Genomic DNA, 24,912 nt, shown 5'->3' on the forward strand with positions numbered 1-24,912 from the left:
TGACACGCAGAAACCGTTTTCAAGGCTACAGAAAATTAGCTATAAAGTGGGCTTCTTCGTCGCTTTATATACGTAAAAAAAAACGATGTGTGCTGAGGGAATGTCTTTGTTCGTCGTGGAGGTATCGGATTAGCAATTAAGCTGAATTCAGACTTCGATTTTGTTTACCTACATTATTTTTAAGCAAGATGTTCTTGTAAAAGTCGAGGTTTCAATTAATTTGCTTTAATTTTAAATGAGAGTAAGGTAGAAAGTATATTGTCACAGGTCTCAAAAAATGAAAAACATGGTCTTCAATTTTTGTACACTTTCGTATTACCTAATTTCTTATTAGATGATGATTTATGCCTAAAATCGAAATGGCTTTACTTTCTTTCTCGACATCAATAATATGTATTCTTTAATTTCCAATAATTGCTCGACTTTGCGGGGTACTTACACAGTTGACGACGGGCGGCAGCAGGGAGGCGGATATGGCGACCCCGATCAGAGGGCCAGCGGAACCCTGGAGCAAGGCCACGGCCACGCCAGTGCCAGATGTTAGAGCCCACAGAACGCCCATCCAGAGGGCGCGCACATTGCCCCTGCGAATCGAAAGGGAAATTATTGAAAAATCAACTGTGAAATGGCCATCGAAGGAGTAGGGACAAAGTGTAAAAATAAAAATTAATTAAAAATACAACAGCCGGCGGATGACAAATGCTAAACGCCCCCATCCGCTGGCCATTGTTCAAAAAGAAGGGCGCCAAATTAAGTCACATTAAGATGAATGTTTGGCCAGCCGGGAGACTCGAAACTGTCGCAGACACTGCTTATCTGCCGTTTCGCGTCAGGGTCAGCAGGTGGGCCAAATACTTCACTTTGTCGGCGCCAGGTGAGTGGGATTTTTTTCAGATATCCACACCATCCAAAACCACCCCCCATCCCCCATTTCGCGGAGATTTTTTGACACTCGCGCAAGTTTGTCAAGTGTCAGCGGCTTTGTTATCGCTTCCGCCAACCATTTTGGTCGCCCTGGGCTCGTCGTTGAGTCAGGAGTCAGAGTCATTTAATGGTGAGAAATGTTGGCAAACTTTTCATTGCGCCTGGCTTTTATACCCTTCTTGGGGGTATTACGATTTGGTCCGCTAAATACCCCGATTAGACTTAATTCCACCCTCGGTTCGGCGAACTAAAGTGATCCTTAGGCTCAGCCTGAACTTGAGTTTAAACTTTAAAGTCATGAAAAGGGGTCCTTAACTTTATCACTCATACGCAGTGTTGTATTTCCAACTACTTAAGTCTCTTTGTATTATGGGATATCTATAAGGCTTATTATTAGGAACTAATATCTGAAAAATTGTCTGATATAATTTATTTCATGATATTATTTTCTATACGCTTCATCTAGCTTTAAGGAATAAATATAAATATCCTAAATACACAAAGGAATACAGAATTTTAAGCAGGGGCTGCAGGGTATCTTAGACTTTGGCCATCCCAAGTTGCGTAACTCTCTCGTTTTTGATTCATACGCCTCATTTGTGTCCCAGCCTTTTGCCTATATGAAAATTCGGGATTTTTACCTGGGACCAACTTTTTACTGATTAATGGCGCTTTTACTTTGCTTCGGTGCGTTGGTTTTTGCTCCCACCGAAAGTGTGAGTTTTATTTATGAATGCCGCAGTTTGAGTTATACAAGTATTTAACTTTTATGCATAAAACAACTTTATTATACGTCGTCAATTTACGCTCAATTATAGCGCCCAACATTAGGCAAGTCGTATAAATTTGTTGCAGCAAATTGTTTATGGTGGAAATTCGTAGATTGAAAACAATGCAAATGAGGCCAAAACAGCATCGAGATTGGTCTGATGTGGGTCGCGGCAGGCGAGATTTAGGTGCTGGATAAAAAATCGTTTAAAAACCCCTTTTCGCAAGCCCCGGAATCCCTGCCATTTTCTGTCTGTATTTCAAGGGAAAATGGAAAACGCCCAGAACAGACGTTCTGCTTTTAATTGCGATTTATTTAACTAAGCTGACCATGGGAATTTGGTTTACTGTGCATTTAAAATGTAATAATCAACACACGGCGCACAGAGTGTGCTCGAATGCCCCACCTCAATGGAGTAGTAGTAAAACATGCAGAGGTGGAGATATTTAGATACGGAAAACTAGACAAACTCTGGCCACCTTTTGTTTTTCAGAGGGGATGCTTTGCCCTCCCCCGGCGACATTTTACTGATTATTTTCAGCAGTTTGCATGTGGCATTCGCCGACAGTTGCAACTATGTGGGCGTGTCGACACGCCCCCGCAGTAAAGTAGCATAAATTTAATTTGCTTTGGTTCGGTGTGGTAATTTATGGCGAATAGAGTGGGCCAAATGCCTGGGGGCAAAATGGGCAGCCGGCTGTCTAGTTAAAACAGCATAACTCCATGCGGATTGGTATATCAATTTTAATGTAATTAAGCCCTTCGTCAGCAAATTAAAAGGGTGTGTTGATTGGTAATTGAAACGAGTGTAAAGCTTGCAGTTAATTTCATCGCTTAAGGCTTAAAAAATTGTGCTTTTATATTTCCAATTTCATAATTCTACCCCAATTAAGTAGGAAATTAATTGCACATTTATCAGTTGGCCTTCAAGGAGCATTCATCTATGTGGGCCGATCACTCGGACGTCACGAGTCCAATGGACCGAATGACAAGGCTCTATTTTCACGCGCCACGTGACACAATTATTGAGCCCACTGAGCAATCACAAGGAGTAGGATTGTGGAGAATGACCATTGGAAACTCACGTTGATTGCATGACCGGTGATAGGCGCACGCAATCTGGAGGAATTCATTATGTGTGCCTATTATTATGACGGCAATGAAGATGGAGATGAAGATGAAGATGGAGATTTAGATGTATAGTACAGAGCCACTTGACTGGCCTCGACTGGCCGTGGCCAACAATAAAGCACCAAAATGGACCCGAGGCACTTAATTATAGAGATAGGCCATACTCTCTACACATATATACATTTAGATGTCAGGACCACCGAGCGAACAGCCCAACAGCCCGCATTGTGTATTGTGCATTGTGTGTATTATTATTTTAACAATTTATTTTGTGCAATTAACACAATTGCCGACACACATTCATTTCACGCAAACTTCCGGCAAATTCTGTGGCTGAGCTTAATTTATTGTGCTGCCGCTTTTTCTGCCGCCAGGGGGCGTGTGTTCGTTCCTCCCCTAAGCCATCTACCATCTACCCATCCCATTCTCGCCTAGAAGAGATTTGCACAGACGGCGCGTGGCGACTTAAAGATTTGTTCGGCAAAAAACGATGCCGTAATAAATGTGTGCCCATATATATAGACTCAAGTGACTGGGTTGCTTTTTTGGGGGCGAACGAGGAAGAGGATTGTCCCAGAAAGCAGCATTGCCTCTAATAAGCACACGCCTCACATTACTGCGGGCCCTAGATTATTTGAATTATTTGCAAGTAATTTGTTACATTCGCACTCGTAGCCTTACCCACTATATCTATGGGCAAGGGCTGAGACTCTGGATAATTAACATACTTAATGGATTTTGGATTCAAGGCAAACTCCTAATTCACTTTCGAAAGTCGAGGGATTTGAGAGTGGCTCACTTCGTGACGCGGGCAAATGAATGACTTGCGATATAATGCGTCTTAATTAATATCAGAAAGTGGATATCGTCTAGCGTTATTGATTTACGCGTCAGTCTCTGGCAGCATCAATCAAATTTTTTTAATCAAATCAGTCTCCTTCAATTTCAGATTTATCAGACTTGTTAAGTGTTTTTTTAGAATATTGTTTTTAGGTATTTTCATCTTTGATCCACTGTCAATAACATTTATGCCGAGCTAATCCTTTGATCGTATGGCCGGGTTCAAAGAACTACGGCATATGCAAATTATAAATATCTCTTAATTAAATTCTACATCAAATTGCAAATTTGAATTGTTCCGGACACCGCAACTACTGCAATGTCATTCATATTTGATTATGGCCCATTGGTCGATTGGCCCGAATAAGGGAATTAATTTATTGGTTCTGGTGGCTTTGGCAATGCGATTTGTACGTGCGGCATTTTGCGCAATCTAACCCAATTGTTCGGCCTGATTGACATTGATTTGGGGCTGCTTACCAACTGCTTACCAGCTGCTTACCATCTGCTTACCTGCCGCGCATTTCCTCCGTGGGCCAGTCGGAATTTTGGCCCCAAGGCATCTCGGTGGTTCCCAAAATCAGACCAAAGATGAAGCCAAAGACCAGGGAGATGAACATGCCCAGGCCGAGGCAAAGGAAGCCCACACGCTAAGGGGGGAGAAATGAGAGAACAAAGAGTCAAAATTAGGGGCGAGACAGCGTATTAAATGCCAAAGGACTAGGGAACCAAAGGAAGCAAAGGAACCAAGGACCCCGTCAGCCAGCGACACTTTAAGCGATAATGCTGCATACTTTGAAGCGCCAAGGAACTGCGAGTGTGGATTCGTGACATGTTAACCCAAATTTGCAGCCACGCAACTGCAAACTGTTGTTGGCAGCTGCACACACAAAAGAAAAATACTCTAATGTCAGCCACATGATGTCGCCTTGGTATTCGCAACCAGCGGTGGGTGGGTTTTCCTCATTTTCCCCCCTCATTTTGCCAGTCAAACACAACTGCGACGCATATAAAGTATATGAGGCTTAAAGCATTTCGGCTAACAAGTTTCGAGGAGGAGGAATAGTGGAAATAGTAAGGGGTTAGCTGCTGAAAGTTCGTACTTGCTGGTTACTAAATGCTCTTTAAAGAGTTTCGCTCAACAATTTGGCCAACTGACGTTTAAGTGGGGTGTGAAAACACTCGCTAATTTCCTGTTTATCGTTTGCTCTTCCTTCTATTCGCAGGTATTTGTTTACGGGCCCTCACTGCGTATGCGTAATGCGCAAACAAATTACATTCATGTCCGAATCAACTTTAAATGGCGTGCAAATATTTGCAAAAATCGAAATCGCAATTCAATAACATTCAACTAGCCACCAACCAATATGTGTAAAGCCAACTCGTTTTCACTATATTATGGGGATTTGGGTGCAGTTTTTCCATGCCAATTATTTTTAATAGTTAGCCATCAATTTTGAGGGGCGGTCTGGGATGAGTGGTATGCTGCCCTGCCATTTTTGTCATCGTTTGTAATTGGCACTTTTGTGTGAAATTGTTTAAACACTGTTGCATATGAATTTTTGTCCGCAAATATTTTCACTGGATGGCAAGGACTGTTTTTTTTTTTTTGCCCAGACCGAGTGGTGAACTGAGAGCTGGCTATTGTGTGTATTTTGTGGAGATATTCAAATATTATGTAATTAAATGAGAACAACTTAAAGGTTTGGAGTTTTTGATATTTTTTGTATACTTTTATCAGCTGCAAATTAAATAAATGCATCTGACATGTGCATTTATGTCTAAAGTCACAAGTTGATAAGTGCTTTAATTGAATATCTGTGATTTGACAGGCGAATTTAATTTTGCCGGCGTTGCATTAATTCCTCAAAACTTATACAAGTTGTCCATAGAGACCGGAAATAAAATGCACCTAGGGAGTATTTAGAATTTAGATGCGGACTGCAGATTGCAGGTTGCTGGTCTTTTTGTGACCGCAATCTTTGGCAAATGCTCCACGGCTTTATCAAAGATTATGATGACGCAGCTGGAGCCACTTCACAAAAGGGAAGGCGAGGCGACAAAAAAGATGCACACACCGGCATGTGTTCGCACACGAATATATTCATTTCAATTAAAATTTAATTGAAGTACACGACGCAGGTGTCAACAGCCAGCCGGCAAGACACCTGGAATCCAGGATCCAGTATCCCAGTATCCTGTGAGTTTTGTGGGCCCGAGTGTGGTGGAAATTGTGTCAGCAGACAACAAGTTGCCTCTGGGGCGAAAAACAGAACAGAACAGGACCAGGGAACCGTCGTCTCTTCATTAGAAATGGCAGCAGACGATTATATTTACCTTATTTTTATTGCACTCTGCTTTATTTTTTGTTTATTTGTTGTGGCTTTTCATGTACAAGTTGTGTATATATATGGTGTATATAGGACGATAGGATGGCACTCTGCCTGCACACTAAGCCCTGTCTGTGGGTTTGCTGAAGTGCAAACCACCGCCTTTGATCCAGCTTCCAGCAAAACTATAGACACCGGCCTTCTTATCGCGGGGAACGAGGCTGGCTCCACCTGGCGGTGACAATTATGACACTTCCGAGAGCACCTGCCGTCTGACTGCAGCAAAAGTTTAGTTTTATTGGCCTGCCGCTGAATGCGGTCCCAAGTGCCGCGTCCTTTAATTCTAAGTAGCTTAGCTCAGTTTTCAGTCTGGCTGGCAGGGGGAGAAAATTATTGCGGTTTTAATCTTGGGCTCCTTTGAGTGAAATCCCAGTTGTTCGGTAATAAATAGTTTTCAGGCTTCAACGGTGGCACAAAGGAACCACTAGCAAATGGGTTTTCCTTTTTATTACCGTTGATTCGTTGGATTTGCCATTCATCAGGCCTCTAAAAGAATTTGCCAGGTATTTATTTATATCGATTTGAATAAGCCCACAAAAACAGACCATCCAATTTTTGGCGAAAACATTTAAATATTTCATAGGGCTACGGCTGCTCCCCCCTTCAAGCCAACACTGTCGATAAACAATTCAGCAACTTTGCCATTTACCACAAAAGCGATGCAAATTTGCAAAACATCAAGCGCTACGTCGCTATGCATTTGACTGGAATAACCCAAAAATAGAACATCTCTCATATTTCTCGTCTGCGCTCTATGCGAATTTTGACAGCTGGAATAAAGGACGGATTCGGATGAAACGGACGGACGAACTGGCATGGCAATTTTCAGTGCAATTTTTATTATTTTCCAAATGTCATTTGCTCATAAATCACTCAAAAGTACCGAATAGAACCAGTCGAAGAGTCGCGCGGGGCACGAATGTTGACGATTTCATTTAACGCGCTGTGAAATGGATTTTCCATCCCCCTCCCAACATTCTGACAACTATTTTCACTATTCCATTTTTCACTGCAGTTTTTTTTGTTTGCTTTTTTGAATGGCTTTTCACAGAGAGCCACACAATTTGTTGCTCCCACAGACGCACATACGTTACATAGAGAAAGCGCAGAAAAAGCCACAACCATAAGGGAAAGCTGCACTTACCATTAGTTCTTTGTCGGAGATAATTGCGCCGAATGTTATCGACATTACGGGACCCATAAGCGGCGAAACTAACATGGCAGCCACTATATTCGGGGCATTATTCTCCACCAGACCGAGGGCCGCCAGCGAGCTGAGGGATACAAGGATACAAGAACCCTTTAGTGCTTATTTTTAGTACTGACCCAGCAGCTGGTAGGTGAACTCCAAATCCACCGGAATCACATCTGTAAACTCCCTTAATTCGAAACTCACTCGGCAGTAACAATTAGCAGCAAATAGTCGAAGGACAGGGATCCTCCGGCGCGAACTCCGTCCACCACCTGTTTGACTGTTAATTTCGATTTAATTGATTCCACAAAACTGTTCCATTTCGAGGCATCCTCGGCTTCCTCGCTGTTTTTGGTGGGGAAACGAAACACAGGGGGTTAGTAAGTAAACACCTCCATAAAATGGAAGAGCTCTACAAATGGCTACCAGCTGTATGCAGTTGGTCTACTTTTATTGAAAATTTGTTTCTCTTTATTTGTGGTTATGCAAGGAGTAATTCAATTAAATTACCAATTAAAGCAACAGCATACCTGCTATTTAGATTTAGAATTTTCTTCTTTCTGTCGCAAGTCTGGTGCTGATTAGAGTGCGGTCCTAATTACTCAACCTTGAGCACCACATCACCCCCAGAAACAAACCACAAGCCAACCTCAATTACAAGCTCATCAGGTATGCACATAGGTGTTTCGGCCCTGTGACAATTGCTTGCCAAGAAGTCATCGGGTGTATATTTACCGTCTTACTGGCTTTGCCATTTTGGCTGGGAGCAGCCACATAAATTGTGCGCACACACTGGATGCATTTAACCCCTGGGTCGGGGATCGGATAACCCCATCTTCACTATGCAAATTTTGCCATTTTCACTTTCCCACCCAACTTTCTCCCCCCGAAAAGACTACTGAATTCCCCGACAATCACAAGTAGCTCGTAAGTCTGGCCCAAGGATGTAATAAACTTGGGCCTGGGCCAAGGCACAAGGACCCCGTAGGCCTCCCCTTGGCAGACAGAGCTCGTAAAGGGAAAAAGGCCAAATAGCGAGGGGCCAAATGTCACGTTTTCCACAGCCCAGCGGACTGGGAAAGTGAAAAAATAGTGAGAGTGCCAGAGTGACTGAAAGTGAAAGCTAATGAAATGACTGACGCCTTTGACACGTAGCAGAGGAGACCAGAAATTAGTTTTTAACAAAGCGACAGCTGTGGAATCCTGACAAAAGGTACTTCTCCGCTTACGGGTCCGCACAAAGCCAGCGGAATACAATGCGACCGGAACACAATACCCGGGCACACGCACCCACTATCCCAGCATATCTATGTAGCCGACTCACCTGTAGTCATCTCGCATGTTGGCCGCATCTGTGATGGCATCATAACTAACGCTGCACGGCAGCACGCTGCAGGGAAAATACAGGGAGAGAAAAAACGTATTAGAAATGGTAATTTAACATCATCTTATCCTACTTGATAAATTTGGAATTCCAACAATTTATTGAGCTTTTATTATAATAAAAAAATAAATAAGATATCTCAACATTTTATTTTTTTAATTTTCGGCTGGTGATCTTTTGTGTGACCTATCAGAATTGATTAGAGAATATTATAATTGTGATAATTTTGATTTTATTCATTTATTGTTTTGTATTTTATTCGAAGTATTTTGACTAATAATCTGGAAATTGTACTTAATTTTTTCGACATTAATTACTTTGTTCAGTAAGTCTTTTTAAAAAAGAATATAAGATACCTAGAATGTTAGAGCAATATTTGGGAAAATTTTAATCATTTTGAAATCATTAATTTATTTTCAAATAAAATATTCAAGTATTCACTTATTTAGTACGGTGTAGATACTTGTGAAATTGATATATGCAAGCGCATATCTGTATACCAAGTCATGCGTATTTCGTGGAAATGTCAAAGGGTGCAGTGCAGCATGGAACATGCCGGCTGACTGCTGACATCGAGATCTTGAGATGGGCTGGGCATGAATTATAGATTACACGAGTGGCACTCAATCAACGCAAGATGCATTCTTGCAGCTCCTTTTCTTAATTGAATTTCTGCGCATATTAATCAGCTTAAGTCGTACTTTGTCTGGCTACTCAGCTCCTCGAGGGCAGGAAAACATCTGCCCTTTGCCCTTTGGCCCTTCGACCTCTGGCATCTCCCGAGGAGGGAGCTCGGTGCTCCTTTCATCGGGTCACACCTTCGACTGCATTTTAATCCCCCTGCTTAATGCCATTAAATGATTATCACACCTACTTGCTGTCCTCCCTGCTGCCAGTCCACTCCATTTCAGCTACTTTTGCTGTTGTTTCTGCTCTTTTGACTGTTCATCTTTAATTCACCTGTAGCCCTACTTACTCGACTGCATTGTTCGGCTCCATTGTATTTTGTTGAATTTAATTACTGCGAAATTTCCCTCGAAGGCAGATTATAAATGAACTTAGCTTAGATGTTTACTTTTTTTACCAATGGATTTTAATTGGATATTGTAGTGGCTGTAAAATTGCATTTACAAGCGCTTTTGGAAACGGAATTCGGAATGGAGTGGTCTGGACCAGCTGTTGCCCAGGATAATCGACGATTTCCGCCTACAAGCAATCAAAATTCGCCACCTTAGTACCTTGGCAACCGATCCCTCCGGTCAGCCAGGAGTCATCTCATCGCTCTGCATTTTTATTGCATTTTTATTGAAACCCCGGGACTCCACCGGATAAGTCCAACCGACCGACCAGCTGTTGCTGGACTCCTTGACTTTCCTGACACGTCTGGCGTTCTGTTTTCCCCGTCTTTCCCTCGAATGTCTCAACTTACCTGACACTGGAATTCAATTTGGTGCCAATGCCCAGTTCCGTGAGGCAGTGCAGGGTGGTCTCGCAGGCGGCGCCCGCCTGCAGCGGAAAAACGACGTGATGGAAGTATCCCTTCTTGCTGGTCGTCCAAGTAACGTGCTCAATTTCCAGCTTGACAAGCAGCTCCTCAAGTACCTGGGCAGAAAACGAGAACAAAAACCAGATGAGGAGGAGCAACAGCTTAGGGTGGCATTTTCGCCGGCTTACGGCTCACGGCTTATGGCTTATGGCCTTTGCATTTAATTGGAATCGGTTCAAACCGAGTGTGATTATAATAGGTTGCCGGAGTAGGACCTACGATTTGTCCCGACCTTGGCTGGCCAAGTGGTGCATCCATCAATCTTCGCTACCATCCACAACCCCTCCAGCTAAGCCACCTCATTCATCAGTATAATCTCCCGCAAGATACAATTTGGGTAGCCTTTTACGCAACGCAGCTCGAGTCACGTTCTCTTGCCCGTTAAGTGCATCCTAACAAACGGGGCAACAATCGTTGTCGCAACGCCAATCGCTACCGCAATCGCAGGGGGACATTGAAAAAAACTAGGCTTCCCAACGAAATATTGCTTGACCGATAAATAATATTTTTGGTTTATCTATAGCTTGGAATATTTTGAAACAACATTTCAGCTTAAGGCTTTGTTTTAAAACCAACAAAATTTCAACAAAAAAAATTTTTTTTAATTAAATTAAATTTTTTTGCTTTAGCTAGTTTATTTTTATTTGAACTTCTAATGCTTTTCAAAGATATTTCCATAAGCCTCAGCCTTTATCCCTTTAATTGACCTGAAATATTTGAGCCTTATTTTGCCGCCGTGTATAAATCACACTGAAAGCTGGCATCGAACCCATGTCCTCGTGCACAACGCACACGAAAATCAACTTTAAGTGCTTGGGGAGGCATAAAGCTCTGCCCACTTGAACGGACCCTCGCCTTCTGGTTCTGCTTCTGGTTCTGATTCTCGTGCTCCTAACTCTTAACTGACCGTTCGACGACTTACCTTTTCGAGCGGCACCACTAAATTACGTCTGTCCAGCGGAGCACCGACCGTGGAGGTGTCAGCTGGCCCTGCTCCTCCAGCTCCTCCGGCTCCTTGGCCTGCTCCTGCCGTTCGCTTGGGCCCACCGCCACCACCTCCGATGCCTGGGCCTCCGCCACGCCCACCGCCCACTCCACGACGATACTTGGGCACATTCTTGTCACGTAATTCAACTTCGAGTCGTAGTATTGCGTTGTTATTCTCCGGAAGATTGATGTTCAGATTATTGTTGCCACCTCCATTGGCAGCTGCAGCGACCACAGGATGTCCATGTGCGTGGACGAGGTGGTGTCCTTGCTGGGCGGACGTCTCCACCAGGGCATTATTTGAAGTGCCTGGTATGGGTTAATGAAAAGGTGATATGGCCGTGTACATAAACGTAAGCTGATTTGCCATTAAGCTGGAGACTCCCATGGAGATGGGGGAGTTGAGTGGGGAAATGGCGATGGTAGGAGGTCACTTTCAGGTGATTAGTATCCGTAGATACTCAGAGTTGCTAAATTAAATTCACCCCTGCTCACTCGCTAAGTATGCCATTGTTTTGAAACGCTGGCTTAATTCGACCCTCTGATTAGTTAATTCACGGCAATCGCACTATTTATATTGCAATTAGCGTAAATTGCCGTGATATTTTGGTATCCAGTTAAGCGTTTAACAAATATTTGGTTTTGACCCACTCCCCGGTGTGTTTGAATGCACCCTTTCGACCGCTAAGCTCATTTTTGCTGCAAATTACGCTAATTAAATGTCCGAGTACAGTTAACAAATAATGGCTGTTGTTATGCAATTATGTGGGGATAACTTATGCTCGGGGATCGAATTTAAGGCCCAATAAAAAATGTACACACTAAGCTCCACTTGCGCTAAATAAATAAATAGGGCGGCAGGCGAAAAATCAAATCAAAGTCTACATAAAAACCACACAAAGGATCACAATTTATTATGCCAACAAGCGGGGGCCAGACAGACATCGAAATGTAATATAAATCCCGCCACATTGACAAATGCCAAAATAAGGCTTAAATGCGCTTAGGCCAGAAGCCAGGTCCCAGGACTTTGGGACCAGGACCCTTCTCTTTCGCTTCTCTGTGTTGGTATGTAAGTGTTTGCCTGAGTTTGTTTCGCATAGTTTTTCGTAGTGGCAAAAGTTCCCGAAAGTCAGCAAATTCGCCACCCCACCTGACCAACGGCCCTGCCTCGTTTGCCTATTTAATTCCGTCTCGGTGGCCGCCATTGAACATCTCCGTTTCAGGTCGCCATGGAATTGAGGGATCCGTGATTTATGTCTGACACCTATGAGCCCGGCTCTTCAGCTTTTCACCCGAAGTGCATGTCAATTTTTTTGTTTTCTCTTCTTCTTAAGTCTTTTTGTTTGCTTAAGTATTTTGCACTCTTTAAGCTGTTGCCAAGGCCAATATTTCTTGCCTACTTCAGTCAGCCCGCATTAAAAATGCCTAAAATTGTGTGTATGATGGTTGGAATACCCTGGGATCTAATTCGTTTTTGGTTTTTATATTTTGGTTCGAAGTTAATCCATTTTCCTTTTAATACAAATGCACTTAACTATGAATTTTCAAATTTAAATTCTCTGAAGAATTCGCGTTATATTTGATTTGTCTTGCTGTACTTTCTATGATATTTATAATTTTATATTTAATCACAATTAATGACAAATGTGAGCTAATTCTAAGTTTTTAGAAAAAAGTTTCTAAAGAATTTGCGTTTTATTTTGGTTGCCTTTCTATGATTATAAGTAATATTTTTAAGAAGCTTTTAAAGGCATTTATAATATCTTTAGTATTGATGGTTGGCCAGTCCTTTGAAAGACTCTACCGACTTGAGAATACCTCCATTCGAGGGTATCAAGGTGATTTATTTTTTCCCCGACCCGAAGCAACTTCGTTCACGCCCCACTTGAAGGCCCGGCCGAGCACTCTGCTCATCAGCTCGGTTTCGGCTCCATTGTCATTATCAGACCGGGCGATGCCATGGTGACAAACTAAATTAATGATGATTCCTTTGATGGCTTTTGCCATCGCCATGTTTTGTATTTAAATAAATATTTGATTAATGCTTCTCGCTGAAAACGACTCCTACATGCCTGTTTTTGTCGCCGTATTGCACAAGATGCCATATTTCCCTGATGCCGTTTATTTCATAAATTATATTGTTTTATGGGTTTTTATTGTGGGCTGTTTTATCGCCGTTGATTGTGATAAATGGTTGCTCTATAGGCTATACAGGCTAGTGGTGAAAGTTGAGTTTATGCAATTAATACGGTGGCGTCTTAAATTCTCAAGGTCTCTGCTTCTCGGCCATTTTGCGTTTGCCGCAAGATCCAGTGGCTTATTTTGTTCTCCTGCCGCCCACTAAAACTCCTCTATTCACCCAAACCAACCTATTCGCTACACATTCCGCCGACCAATCTCATCGTGGCTAATTAAATTTTAATATTAAATTTTTGGGGCTGCGAAATGTGCTACGTACGCTCGGCATCCGCTTGTAAAATTATCTTGGAAAAGTTTCCCGAATTTTCCGCAAACGGTGGGTTAGGCGCTCCGAAAATGCGAAACAAAAATCAACTCCCACGTGTGTTTCGGTGTTCAGTTTCGGGATGGGGTTCTCTTCTGGTTCTGTTCTGTCCGTCGGGGTTCATGCAACATTTATGGCGAGCTCTTAGGCCCGGAGAACACTTTTACGATGTCATAAAATAATTAATAACGCCACTAAACAACGTAATTACGCGCCTAAGCCCAATGCAAACAGGTATGAGGGTGTGTGTTCCATATACGTATACGTTTGTATGGGAGGTGGGGAGTGTGCCAGATTATGTGGTTGCCGACGCCTAGATAAATGCTACAGTTTCGTGTTAACCAAATTGCAACTTTGTATTTAATTAGGCACGGGCGCTTATTCAATTTGCCGCTCACTCGTGGCCCTTCTACCTTTTCAGTTCTGAACTTACCGTAAATCAGCTCACGTTCAAAATTCGCCGTTGGCACAACGATTAGGAAGACCACGCCCGGCATCCTGTCAGCGTTCCAGGATGGGTCTGCAAAATGGATATGAATGAGCACGAAACTGGAAGACATTAATTCAAATTCAGCTGGCCCAAAGAGTTGGCAGCCTAAATTGAGCGAAGAACTTGAGACTTGGATGTGTATGCAACAAACTCCTCCCGTGAGTGCATCCAAAACAGAGAGCCGTCTTTTGCATAACAACCCAGGCTCCAGCCCCCCCCATTATCCAGACTTTTATACCCAGTCACTGCATTAGCATCTCTGTCCGGTTTCATTTTCGCCCCTCGTGCCTAAGTTTTTAGAGCCAGAGCTTCCAACTTGCCGCCGTTAATGGGCTCCGAAGGTTGCTGCTTATAGCTGCTATAAGTAGTTTGCGTTTGTGTTTTTCCCGCTGCCAGAAGTCCAGGTACTTTTAGAAGTTCTGGCTTGCTGATGGCTGGCCGATTATCGCAACAATTTCTTAATCAAAGTGCAAGCCAACTCTTTCGTAATTCTCCTGTATCAATAAAAGGTAGAATGCTTGCAAAAGAGCGAATGCCTGCGAGGATATTTGCACACCCAGTGTTCCGACTACTCGAAATTAAAATGCCATTAGCACCGAGTTGGGGATGAGAACGATGCGAGTGCGATTAAACAGAGGAGCAGACAAGGCCGGGATATTACTGCCTGTGGATCTGCCCGAGAACGTGTAAGTGAAAGCGAATAAGGAGCCGAGATTTAATGGAGCTGCGATTTTTACTCTCCATTGGAATCACTGCGGTTCTCGAGGCACGAGAAAATGCATTTCGCTGCTCGAGATTTACTCAAGAGCAGGGCAACAAGGATGCTCCTGGCTTCGCAGGATATTGTTCCTCTTGGCACATTGCCTTAAATTAAAGCAGAGGAAAAAATAACCTTAAGTTTTAAGATAATTAATACCAGAAAAAACAAGGCTATCGATCAAAGACCATTGTAATGTTTCGTAATCCCATAAATATCAACATAGATAAATTAAATAATAATTACCATTATAATATTTTTTGACCAAACCGTATTGCTAAGAACTAGCAGTTAAATCATTTTTAATTTATTACAACTCATAAATTCGTTTCAATCTGGCACACTTCCCAATTATTTTCTGTTTAACTAGAATTTTTCGAGTGCACATTGCCTGGGCGAAGAGGAGTCAACAATAAAAAGGTTCTCAAGTAAATCAATATTTGAATACACCTTATGAGCAGCCAGTTCTGGGCCCAGTTGACATTTTCCGGGCTAGGGTTTTGGGATGGGAAACTTTCCCACAAACTGTTGGTTTTTTTTGTTTGCAACACTTTACTTAAAAACTTTTCACAGCAGTCCCAAACAAACGGCCTACCCAAACTCCACATTAAAACTCCATGGAATGAGGGGACAGAATCGGGGCCTAGAGCCCAATCCCTACGCTGTCCTGTTCCGGTTTTTGGTCGGACCCATTCACCCGGTCTCCACAAGCCTCTTAGGAACTTTCAAGCCAAACAACCGAAGCCACTTTGCAGCACGTTCACAGTTGCACTTTTATTTTTTTCTTACTTGCCACTTGCCATCTTTCATTTTGCGGCATATTTATTAAAAAGCAAGGAGCGCAAGCAAAAAAAAGAAAGGAAGGGAAAATCGTGGTTGGGGGGGTAAATTCTTTTATATTAACCGAAAATATTTATTTTCTTGCTTGCTGCCTTCGTTTTTGTGCGCACTTTTCTGATTAATTCCGTAACTATATATTTGCACAACTCGGGTGAAGTTTTCCGCCGCGACCACTTGAGAAGAGTGCAAAGCCGGAGACTCCAGCTTTACTTTCCACTTCTCTGGAAGGATTTTACTCGGTTGGCATTCTGGCATTTCGGCATTGTCGATCCGAGTGTTTGTGTGCCCCCAACAATGGAGCCTGCCAGTAATTTGTATGAGTACCTGATGCCGACCCACTAATTAGGGCACGAGAATTGCACTAGTTTGGCATTCGGCAAAAATAATTACAAACTGCAGGGGAAAAAAGGGGAAAAAAAGAGAAAACCAAAAAACCCACCGAGCCATCAAAAAGCCAATTGAAGTGGTCCAAGGTTTTTAAAAGGCGCGGGGCCCATAATTACTTCCAATAAGTTTTTGCCGCCCACAAACCATAGTGACCAGAAGAGACTTTCCCTGTCAGCTTTGATTTCACGGTTTGCCACATTCTCAGGGGAAAACGCCCCCGACTTTCCCCCAACTTTCCCCAACTATTGTGCGGGTCTAATGCCATCTTAATTAAAAGCGCTAATTGGTTATGTCGGGTAGTTGCAGAAAATGGCGAACCTTGGCGAGATATTTCGCTTAAATAATTTAAAAGGTAGTGTGAACTTAGGAACCACTTCATCAACGCATTAAAGAAGAAATTTAAGAACCTTATGGCTTTTGTTCTCCCCAAGAAAAAACCCTTGTGGGATGAAAGAGATATGATCCAATAGCATGAATATTTGAGCATGCAACAAAAAGCGGGGCAAACACAGAAAAAGTTGGTAAAACTTTTAGACAACAAAACTAACCACCGCATTAGGGTGGACTGGGGTGGACCAACCGACCACCGACCGGCTTTAGCATAATGCATAATCATTTAAACAAGGATAAGCCTCAAGTTGAGTCCTGCAGCCGGGCATTATGACACACCGTGGTGCAGCCAAGTCCGGAAAAATTCCTTTTATGGCCAATTTGAGCGGGGAAAAGAGAAGAGGAGCTTGGCCCGCAGCTTAAAGCCAAGGCGATAAGGACAAAGCAGCCGAAAAGGTGAACAGCTTAAAGAGGGAACTCCAGGTGAACCTTTTTTCCTGCCCAAACTTGGTATCTATCTCTTAGCTTTGGCTGTATTCCGATGCGGGCCCAATGCCCAGTGGTGCTATTTGCAGGAATATATTATCATTAATTTGGAATTATGAAAAAGTGGCGACGCAGCTTAGCTGGGGCAAAAGCATAAAGGATTCCCTTTAATGCATATATCTATGTAATCCCAGAAGCGTGTTAAAGAGTTTCTCTTTTTTCCTTTCCTCCTTTCAGCTGGGCCGTGTTTTGCGAAACTTCAACATCACCAAGATAAGCGATCTGGAACTCATATCGAACTCCACGGATCGTCTGGACATCACCTTTCACTTCTTCGGCGTCAAAGGAGACTCGCAGCGCATCCGGGATGCCATCACCAGGATGGTGGAGAGGGGCAGGATAGGCAACTTCACCCTGGTGGCCAATTTCCATCACTTCGATGAGAACCCACCGCTGAGCTTGCTGGTATGTATTACTTTGTATTACTAGAAGTGAAAGCATTAATCCATCTCTTTTTGCAATTTTGCTGCCAACTGAATTCTATGCAAGATATTTGATTGGCTGAAAGGCAACACATTTTTATCCAAGTTATCTATTGAATTCCTCCGGTTAGCCTGAATTTCTCGCACAAATAAATTTTAAATTCGTCCCAGCCAGCTTTTCACTTTGCACTCTGGGCACATCCATCAATTGGAGGCATTCCATCATTGATTTCTGTGCCGAATGGTATTTTCATTAATTCCGCATCCGAGAAGGCCATCACGGCTATTAAAAGCGTAATAAATATACTGGCCTGCGCATTACACTCCCTCCACTTCCGATACATATTAAACAATAATTTATTAACTATTGCGGCACGTGCTTGGCGAAAGGCGGGCCAATAAAAATAAGCAAAAATAAAAATAATAAAAGCAAAAAGAACGGTAATAGCCAATGTAGCAAAGTGCCGTGTTAATAAATATGCACATAAATATGTCAACAGTGTGGCACTTGACACTCGGACCAACAGCGAAAATAATTATTTATTAATTGCGGCCTGTTCGCCCAAACGAACAATTGGCCTCATCAGGCGGCCTGCAATTAAGTGGCATTAACATGACGAACAAGCCGCCGAAACCTCAGAGGCCCCAAAACCCCAAACCCGAAGTTTGACGGACAGGAACTGGGGATTGCATCCCCAACCCATTCCATCTTGAAACCAAAACCCAGCACTGGTTGCCTAATTAGCATGACATTGTATCCCTTTGCAGGAGCTGACCGTCAATCAACCGCAATCAGGAGTCCGCGAGGCCAGCGAGTTCATCATTTCCTGCACCGCCCAGGGCTCTTCGCGGATGCAGTTCCAGTGGTTCAAGGACGGGGCTGTGGTGAACGCCACCCGGGCGACGAGGTGAGTAAACTATCCAGTAGGAGTACCATCTGGTTATCTCCCGCAACCAGCTCGAAAATCCATAAACCTCGCAGTAACCCCAAACGGAATCTGAAGTTTTAATAAAATGGTATAAAATGAAAGTAGGAAAAATCTGTGGGCCAATGTCACACTCGGAAAGTCAGAAGACGAGACTCGTCGCGCAGCACAAGTGTTCAATTTGACTTTATGACTTTTACACATCAATAAACATGACATAAAAATGCCTGGCTGAATAAAAATGAAACGGCCAAAAAGGATAAATAAGTCAGGGCAAAGATAAAGATTTGTCAGGCGAGAAGGAGGAGGAGGAAGGACGATGGATAGTGGGGGAACCAGACTCTAAGCCAGAGTCTGATTTCTCGACCGGGCCGAAAGCTAACCGCAGTGAGCCTAGCCGAATGATTGATCATAAATCCAACAGTGCGGGCCAGCCGGAACACATGTGTGGCCAACATATACGAATGGCATTCTCATTGCCATCCCCATTCCCATACCCCCATATCAACCTCCCCCTTTAGGAATCCAGATCCTTTCAGATCCACTTGGCTGACGGGGTGTATGGTGTATTACATAAAAAGCATATGGCCGTAACTAACGAGGGGCTGTTACTTGGGCGACTGGGCAGGGGTTATGAGGAGCTTAGCCCAGCCCTTCCATGAGCAACACCACCCACTATGCACCCATGTTGCCTTGACAATTCGCCTTGTAGCCGCACCACAAAGCTCAAACTTTAAATGTGTTGCGTGAATGGGAAATGAGCGGAGAACGGAGGTCCTTGGTTGGTTAAATGGGGGGAAAACGGCATGTCGAATGGGCGGGTTTGGGTTTGCAGTGCGGTGCAGATGCCGATAGAATTCGCAATTCATTAACAAAAATTTAAGCGCTGGCAGGCATGCTCTCAGTGTTCCGACTCAAAAGACTTTTTGGCGACGACATGTCACGAAACGTTGCCAAAGTTGTTTTTATCAGCCACGAATGTTGAAAGGCCTTTTTGCTACAAACTATCTAAAATGTTCCCCATTGTTGTTATTTAAATTGTGCTTATGAAGCCTTCCATTTAAATTTAAATACTTTTTACCAACAGAATCTCTATAAATTTAATTCAAAAAAAAATAAAACAAAAAACGTCAGTTATTCAATTTACAATTCATATTTAATTAAATTAAAATGAATCTTAAATATGATTTATTGCCTTTAAAATCGCTATAAATTAAATTCTAGTTTTCTAAATATTATGAAGCAAATAAACATAAAATTCTATGCCATTTCTCATTCATATTTGATTATATTAAATCAATACTGTAGTTTGTTTAGCCACAGCATTTATTACTGGTTACTCAATCAGCAGATAACTATCAAACCGAAAACGAGGTGTTCTATTTTTATTCGGTGTTCGAATAGGGGATTGCTCATCCGTATATTACCTTTCAAATAAATAAATGAAGGGCTAGGGCTCCGCCCCGCAAATCGATAGCCAAATCTATTCTCGGAGTTTTTGTTATCCTGTGAAGCCAACTATGCGTTTTCCAACTGCCAACTGGTAGAACAATTCGGACCCTTTCATGGCCATTCCGCCAGCCCCATCCGGTGGTGGCCCGGACTTATGATTACTTTTATGCATATTTGTACGGATCCCCCACATGTACACAGTGTACATATCCGTATCCGTGTTTGCTGCAGGACCTCCACGTGGTCCTTCCCTACCCTTCCCCCGACTTTCCCCAACCATTTTGTGTGGCGTGGCCCACTTAGACGCATTGATGTGTAAAAAATGACTGCCGTACAAAGCCGCAAACATGTGTTTCCCCCAAACGCAGGGGCAAGTATTAGTAAATATTTTAACTAAAGTGAAGTGAGTGAAGTCATTCATTTGGACATTTACCAACTTTGCATTATACAAACGACTACACATTAAATCCGTACGATGACTTTACTTTTGCGTACTAAAATAACCGGAAGTAAGTGAATTTTTAATGCTTGATTTCACCGCAGGGAGCTGTTCACTTGGGGAAATGTAATTTATTATCGGAACATGGCCAATACTATCCCTTTCCTGATTAGTTTGCACGATGACTATTTGTAAGCAATTACTTAGCTTGGATAGTTTGCATATGCCTTGTGTAAACTAAAGAGAGAATTTCAACAAAAAAACGAGGACGGAAGCTAACTTCGGCAAGCCAAAGTTTTAATACCCTTGCAGATTTCACTAATGAAAACTTGACTAAAATAGCAAATTGAATTAATAAACAGCAAAATATTCTATAATTGAAAAAAATATAAATTTTATATTTTTCACCCTATTGTTCCTATGGGAGCTATATGATATAGACGTCCGATCGGCACGCGCTTTTACCCTGATCAAGGTACGCACAAAAAAATACGATTTGGAAAGTTTCATGGGAATAGCTTATATTTTGCGCGAAATATCCTGAAAAACGTCAAATTTTGACCGATTTCACCCTATTGCTTTTACGCGCTTTTACCCTGATCAAGGTACGCACAAAAAAATACGATTTGGAAAGTTTCATGGGAATAGCTTATATTTTGCGCGAAATATCCTGAAAAACGTCAAATTTTGACCGATTTCACCCTATTGTTCCTATGGGAGCTATAAGATATAGACGTCCGATTGGCACGCGCTTTTACCCTGATCAAGGTATGCGTAAAAGAATAAGATTCATGTCAAAAGCTTTTACACTGAGCGAAATATCTTCATTTTGTGAAAGCTATATCCGATTGTTCCTATGGGAGCTATAGGATATAGACGTCCGATCGGGTCGGCTTTCAAACTTGATCTGCGTACACATGTTTTAGGACGACTGTGAAAGTTTCAAGGCGCTAGCTTTTAAACTGAGCTCGCAAACGGTATTGAAACAGACGGACAGACGGACAGACGGTCAGACGGACAGACGGACAGACGGACAGACGGACAGACGGACAGACGGACATGGCTATATCGACTCCCCTATTGATCCTGATCAAGAATATATATACTTTATGGGGTCGGAAACGTCTCCTTCACTGCGTTACAAACTTCTGACCAAAATTATAATACCCTCTGCAAGGGTATAAAAAATATTTTCATAAATACAAAACATTTTGAATTTGCGAATGCCACTTAAGACCCTAATAAAATTGTTGTAACAACAAATATATTTGTTTTAGAATTTTCAATATTACTAATACGCAGGGTAAACCAAACTCGTAATTTTTTTTTTTTGTATTTTATACTTGGCTTTTCTTGTAAATAAAAATTTATTTTTATTTAATACTTGTGAATACACTTGTTTTCTGTGTATAGTGACTTTTATTGTTCTGTGGACTTTATCATCGGAATATTATGTAATTTAAGCCAATATCCTACTAACTTACGGAGTAAGAAACCTTTAAGACCGACAAACAGAGGCGTTCGACCGTTAATCTATTGGATTGCCAGTCGCCAAATTTTGACCCAGTTAGCAGATGTTTATCGGCAGCAACATAGGCCCATTCCTGTACCTCAGCCCACTTAATGAATGCAATTATTTTCCAATCACGGCGCCAACGCATCCAAAGCTGGCTGCCAAGGAGCCCGCAAGCACGGCTAACAAACCCCAAGCTCCCGAAACGGGGGCTTTGATTAACATTTGGAGCTCCATTCGAAGGCTCAAAGGAGGTGCGCACATGTGCAAAATAATCTATGGCTGCCACCAGTGTTCGGCCATTAATTGCGCCCCTAATCCTGTGTCCTTTGCAATGTGGGTCGAAGGATTGGATGATTGGGCGACAAGGTCGCTGGGCTGCTAAAGTGCTAACACCGCTATTAAGCAAATACTTCACATTAAGATATCTTCGATTCGATATTAGTTCACTTTCAGCTTTCACTTTTCAAAGGGTCCTTTAATTAATTTAAAGTAACGACTCTTTTCTTACTTGTAAGCACCTTTAAAGTCAGAAATCAACTGAGCTGCAGACCAAGTCTGCCATAAGAAATCACTTTTGCTCACACTTTAAACGTTTAACAAATTCCTGCTAATTCCATAAACAGGAGCTTGTGAGAATCTGTAATCTCTGACGTCTTTTACAACTGTGTGTTATGTAAAAGTCTGATTCCACAGTTGCATGCCATTTGTAGATGGCAAACCAATTGACCCTTTAAAGAGCAAGTCGAAATTCCTGCTAATATTAGCTTAACCCTAAGCACTTGCGTAATCTATATTTGTCTCAGCGCCATGGAGTGGAAGGGCTTGACTGCCTGTCAATGCAATTTCAAACCCATTCCCCTTCTCCCTTCTTTCCGAGCCAAGAACAAGTCTTTGGCTTGGGCCAACGAAACTGTTGCAGTCACTTTTGGCCGTTCTCTGGTTCTCGCTCTGAGAATTTGTCAAACTTGCTTAAAAGCCAAAGCAAAAATTCAATTTCAGCAGCCATGCAGCAAGCAGCCAAATTGCCTGACCCCAGCACGAGACATAAGTAAAATATATTTCGTATATATTTTACAAATTGGCTCAACCGGGGGCAACAGTAGTACAAAATGGCAGCGCAGCAACAAAGAGGCAACAACTGTCTTGACAACGCAACGCAGCTTTGTTGTCGTTGGCTCTCTAGGACAATGGAATGCAGCTCCTCCGCATACAGGGTGCGAATTTGATCCTTCTGCTCCTCCCCTAGGATTACCCAGGAAACTTAATCCGACAGAGCTTCCATTATTTCCAGCCAATCAATAATCTGGCTATTTACTTTTGCCATATTTTAGTTACAAGCGATAGACCCTGTATTCAATTGTTTGGATAGCATTGCAGTCACACTGAGGGAAAAAGCTTCCAAAAACTAGTATATTAAGAAAGGGATTATATAAAAATTTCGATAAATTGGGATCAATTTAATTTCAGGTATTTTTGGGACTCCCTATATGATTTATTTCCTTTAAAATCTTTATAAACTAAACCCTAGGTTTCAAAATATTATAGAGCATATAAAAATTAAAATTCTATATCTTTAAGTAAGGGATTAAATCAAAATTTCAATATAATGGGATATACTTTTCACTTTATTTGATTTATTACACTTCTTTCTAATTTAATATAAATTTCTGTATTTTTTCTCACTTCCAAGTTTTTTTTTCCTCAGTGCTTTAATATCCTTTGTGGGGGGTCACGATTTTCATTAGTTTCATTTGCCACAATGCGTTTGCCATGCTCGTCTGCCTCGTCTCGATTCCTTGGCTTTTCCCTGCTTCTGCGTTGCGGGGTGACAATGGCACCAGTGCTGCCATTTTGTCCTCTTTCCGGACAGATCTGTCCTTTTTTTAACGGCTTTATCCGGAAAAAATTTCAAACATCCCCTATCCGGAAATCTATCCTTTTTTCAAAAAAAAGGTTTTGAGTGTTATTTTTGCTAGTCGAAAGTGTATAAACCTGTTTTTATATGCTAAAATGCCTTTTTAACCATCATTCTTACAGTTCGGCACTTAAAAAATAATTCTTTTTACAAATTATCAAAGAGACGTAAAGCAGTCAATGGATTTTCTTTATAGTACGATTTTTTCTGTAGCAAAAAAAGAGGAAAGCACTTTTAAAATTTCTTAATTTTTACTCTCTGCTTTATTGTCAGAAAAAAAATTCAGATTCGAACGACTATTTTTCCGGTTTGACGCAGATATTTAATTTTTTTGTATTACGAATATAGTTACTTGAAATGCATTAATTACACTATTCAGCATCAAAAATTAACCTCGATGAATGCTATATTTTTGGATTCGTTACGAATTCCCAAGTTTAAAAGATAAAGGGTGTATCTTTTAAAAAACTTTAACATCGAATCAAACCATGCATCCATTTGCCTCTGAGAGCTCCGCAAAGTTGGCCAATTTCAGCATTTTTCGAACTTTGAGGTCCTTTTGCTAAGAATCCTTGCGTCGGGAAACTTTTTGGAAAACGCAGTTTAACTTGGGAATGCGTAACGAATCCAAAAATATAGCATCCATCGAGGTAAATTTAAAAAGCACTAAAAATGCTGCACAGTGTTATTATAATAATTTTAGATTATTACGTATACGCACAAAAATTTACCATGGTAAAATGATCAAACAAAGAAGGTTGTGAGTCGGGCGCAGTAGATCATTACATAATTAAATTTTATTTAAAATCCATTTATATTAAGTAAATATATAACCCATTGGTAAAAACAGAAAAATGTAGGCACATTTACTTTTGTCCTTTTTTTTGTCCTTTTCTTAAATTTTTTGTCCTTTTTTTTCCTGTTTTTTGTGGCTTATCTGTCCTGTTTTTCAAGCTGAGTGATGGCAGCACTGAATGGCACAATTAGTGACACCATCGCCATTCCCATGGCCACTCCGCCGTTCCCTCAAAATTTGGCATTATCTCATAACTGGCTCAACTCAACTCGACTCGCTGTGCAGTGTTTTCCTTGTTTCCCATCCTGTCGCTCCCTCCAATCCAATCCAATATTTCGGCTGCTCGGCGCCACTTGTGCAATAAAAGGAGGAAGCTCCGCGGCTGATTGGAGCGTTGCTGGGACGGGTATTGATCAAACAGCTTGGC

At 42.0% G+C, this 24,912-nt stretch overlaps 2 protein-coding genes across 3 annotated transcripts in view; one reads left to right on the plus strand and one right to left on the minus strand.

Moving 5' to 3' along the window:
- LOC108063187 (uncharacterized) overlaps positions 1-14,190 on the minus strand; it is a 31,375-nt gene extending 17,185 nt beyond the window's left edge. Inside the window, exons 1-8 of the mRNA XM_017150190.3 lie at positions 14,103-14,190; positions 11,099-11,472; positions 10,060-10,232; positions 8,571-8,636; positions 7,451-7,591; positions 7,199-7,328; positions 4,178-4,314; positions 440-584 (exon numbers count right to left, since the gene is read on the minus strand). Coding sequence (XP_017005679.2) covers positions 440-584; positions 4,178-4,314; positions 7,199-7,328; positions 7,451-7,591; positions 8,571-8,636; positions 10,060-10,232; positions 11,099-11,472; positions 14,103-14,166 — 1,230 coding nt within the window. The 5' untranslated portion in view covers positions 14,167-14,190. The remainder of the gene's footprint in view (positions 1-439; positions 585-4,177; positions 4,315-7,198; positions 7,329-7,450; positions 7,592-8,570; positions 8,637-10,059; positions 10,233-11,098; positions 11,473-14,102) is intronic.
- The window catches only part of LOC108063192 (uncharacterized), a 119,271-nt gene that overhangs the window by 60,947 nt on the left and 33,412 nt on the right, over positions 1-24,912 (plus strand). For both annotated transcript variants that reach the window (XM_070211473.1, XM_044395064.2), the window contains exons 7-8: positions 17,197-17,424; positions 18,210-18,349. In XM_070211473.1, the coding sequence (XP_070067574.1) occupies positions 17,197-17,424; positions 18,210-18,349 (368 nt within the window). The remainder of the gene's footprint in view (positions 1-17,196; positions 17,425-18,209; positions 18,350-24,912) is intronic.

The sequence above is a fragment of the Drosophila takahashii genome, chromosome 2L (genome assembly GCF_030179915.1).
Source record: "Drosophila takahashii strain IR98-3 E-12201 chromosome 2L, DtakHiC1v2, whole genome shotgun sequence".
Taxonomy (NCBI): Eukaryota; Metazoa; Arthropoda; class Insecta; order Diptera; family Drosophilidae; genus Drosophila; species Drosophila takahashii.